General features: G+C 61.2%; 1 protein-coding gene across 1 annotated transcript; it reads left to right on the plus strand.

Annotated features, from left to right (window-relative positions):
* The first annotated feature begins 383 nt into the window (after positions 1 to 383).
* Positions 384 to 1,277, plus strand: TMSB10 (thymosin beta 10). Its single transcript, XM_080711583.1, has 3 exons — positions 384 to 412; positions 698 to 813; positions 1,069 to 1,277. The coding sequence occupies exons 2-3, from the start codon at positions 714 to 716 to the stop codon at positions 1,101 to 1,103; spliced, it is 135 nt and encodes a 44-aa protein (XP_080567709.1). The 5' UTR covers positions 384 to 412; positions 698 to 713; the 3' UTR covers positions 1,104 to 1,277.
* The last annotated feature ends 1,399 nt before the right edge of the window (positions 1,278 to 2,676 follow it).

Below are 2,676 nucleotides of genomic sequence, written 5' to 3' on the forward strand. Positions count from 1 at the left end.
TCTCCTGCGAGCTAGGGGTGCTGCAGAAGGCGCGTGCACGCCCGCACAGACAGCTACAAGCCACACACACAGCCCCCCACGCCCTTCCTGAGGGGGTGAGTGGCAGATCCCCGGTAGCTAAGGGAAATGCAACCCCAAAAGAAAGCCCCGGGGCCTGGCGCCAGCTCCCCAGCAGCGGAACACAGGCAGGGTCCGCGCCGGGTGCAGGAAGGGCGGCGCCCAGCCCCGGGGCTGCCCCTGGGGGGCGAGGCGGGAGCTAGCGGCTGGCCTGGCCACGCCCTCTGATGGCTCCGCCCACTCTGCGGCGGGGGAGGGGCGGGGCGCGGCGTATATAAGGCGAGGGGCGGGCGCCGCTCTTTTGTCTCTTGCTGCAGCATCGCGAGTGGGAGCATCGGGACCCCCGGCTCGGAGGGTGAGGCTGCGGTGGGCGCCGCGCTGGGGCGGGGGCCAGCCGGGTGGGGTCGGACCGTGCAGCGGGTGGGCGAGCCGGGGCTGCAACAGGCGCCCTTTCCCGACGGGACTCCGGCCGCCGACCACGCCCTGGGGCTCCGAGGTGGGGTTCGGGACGCGCCCAGATCCTCGGCCTGGGGGGGGGGGCGCCCCGGCGGGAGTGCCACGTCGAGAGGCGTCGGCCCAGAGCGCGGGGTGCGGGCGCCGGCCCCCGCCCCAGGCCAACCGCCTTGCTGTGCCCACTCAGGACTGTTTTTAAGAAAATGGCAGACAAGCCGGACATGGGGGAAATCGCCAGCTTCGATAAGGCCAAGCTGAAGAAGACGGAGACGCAGGAGAAGAATACCCTGCCGACCAAAGAGAGTAAGTGCGCCCCCAGCCCGCCCTTCCCGTGCCAACCCTGCACCCCAGCCCCAACCTGGCCAGCGCCCCCGGGTCCGGCCAGCCAGCCACCCAGCTACACAAAGCGCCTTGCTCTGCCCCAGCCCAAGCCCCTCTCTGGACTCTCAGACTTTGTGGGTGCCCCACCCACGCCAGACTTGTTGTGAGCGCCTCGGTTGGGGGGGCTGGGGGTTGCAAGGTGGCCTCACCCTCCAGTGCCCGCTTCCCGCCCCGCAGCCATTGAGCAGGAAAAGCGGAGTGAGATCTCCTAAGAGCCTAGAGGATGCCCCACCCCCGGCGTCGCCGAGACCCCTGTGGCGGTGTGGAGGAAGAGCCACCTGCAAGATGGACACGAGCCTCAAGCAGCACTGTGAACCCGGGCACTCCGCGCCGATGCCACCGGCCCGCGGGCCCCCGAGGGGACCCCCGATCGGACTGCCAAATTTCTCCGGTTTGCCCCGGGATGTTATAGAAAAATTATTTGTATGATTAATGAAAAATAAAACACCTCGTGGCATGGCCGGTGTGGTCTGAATCCTTAGCTGAGCGCGCGTCGCGTGGGCAGCGCCGCTGCAGCAAAGTCCCCTGCGCTGGAAACGAATTCTGCCGCAGAGGGGAGGAGGGGGCGCAGACTGTGCCGGCTCGGAGGGACCATTTCTGCTTTGGGCTTTACCTGCTTCTTCTTAAGATTTCACGGGATCTTAGCTGTATCTTGCTCACAATGCAGTCAGGGCAAATTTAGCCCCGCTTTGTCTACTGCTTTGGAAAAGAGTAGGATTTTGTTTTTGCCAAGCGTTTAGGGTCCCACTGTTTCCCTCTGGCTTCCTTATACCTCTGATCCACGTTAGAAAAAAAAGAAAAAAAGCCATTTGAAATCTGGGAAGAAAAGGGGGGTGGGAGACTATGGAATGTTGGAAGTTGGGCGAGGTCACAAAGACTCCGGAAAGGTTTCCTTGTGGGTCTGTAAAAATGGGGGAGCGTGAGACTAGAGACAAAGGCGGGATCTAGGGAACCGACCGCGGGAAGGAACCTCGGAACCCACTGAAGCGACATCAGAACTAAAACCGGTGAAACTGCCCGAGCGTTTTTTTGTCTTTCGAGCCCAGCTCAGGACCTTCCGCTGAAGCAGGAGCCAATAGGGGGAGCCCAGGCTGCCGAGCCTTTGGCGCGGTGCTCCGCTGGGTGGGTGGGAGGGGCTGGCGGCGGAGAGGGGCTGGCGCAGAGCCCCTTTGGTCACACCCTCAGGACCCACGGGGAAGGGGCGATTCTACCCAAAGGGGCCTCGTGGGGAGGAGCCTGGGGCAGCTGGGCAAGAAACAGGCTTGTGATTCCAGGTTTGGGGTTAAGGGAAGGAGAGGAGACTCGTGGCTTGGTGAATTTATTGCACATTGTTGCTGCCCCAGGGGGCTGGAAAATGGGTGAAGCAGTTAATTCAGATAAAGTGCATCCCTGTCCACGAGGAATTTGAAATCTAGTGAGACCAGTAGTCACAGCAGACCCCAGTAGGGACACCCAGGCGGAGCCACTGAAGATTTTTACATAGAGAAGTGACTTAAGCCAAAGACATTACCTCAGCTCCTAGCCACGCCCCCCTGAAGGTACCTGGTCACATAATCTTCCTGGTTAGTCTGAGTGAGGAAAGATTTTTTTTTTTTTTTTGCGGGTCTGGGGATGGAACCCAGGGGCATTTGACCTCCGAGCTATACCCCCTGCCCTATTTTTTATTCTTTATTTTGAAACCGGGTCTCACTGAGTTGCAGAGGGAGGGCCTCACTAAGTAGCCGAGACTGTCAGTGAACCACAATCCTCAGGTCTCAGCCTCCCAAATGCTGGGATTACAAGCGT

The sequence above is a fragment of the Muscardinus avellanarius genome (assembly GCF_963383645.1).
Source record: "Muscardinus avellanarius genome assembly, chromosome: 15".
Classification (NCBI taxonomy): domain Eukaryota; kingdom Metazoa; phylum Chordata; class Mammalia; order Rodentia; family Gliridae; genus Muscardinus; species Muscardinus avellanarius.

What these genes read in the sequence shown, in the direction of transcription:
- TMSB10 (XM_080711583.1), top strand. Translation starts at nt 714, where the DNA reads ATGGCAGACAAGCCGGACATGGGGGAAATCGCCAGCTTCGATAAGGCC. An exon ending in TACCCTGCCGACCAAAGAGA is followed by an intron (nt 814 to 1,068) that starts GTAAGTGCGCCC and finishes CCCGCCCCGCAG; the next exon opens with CCATTGAGCAGGAAAAGCGG.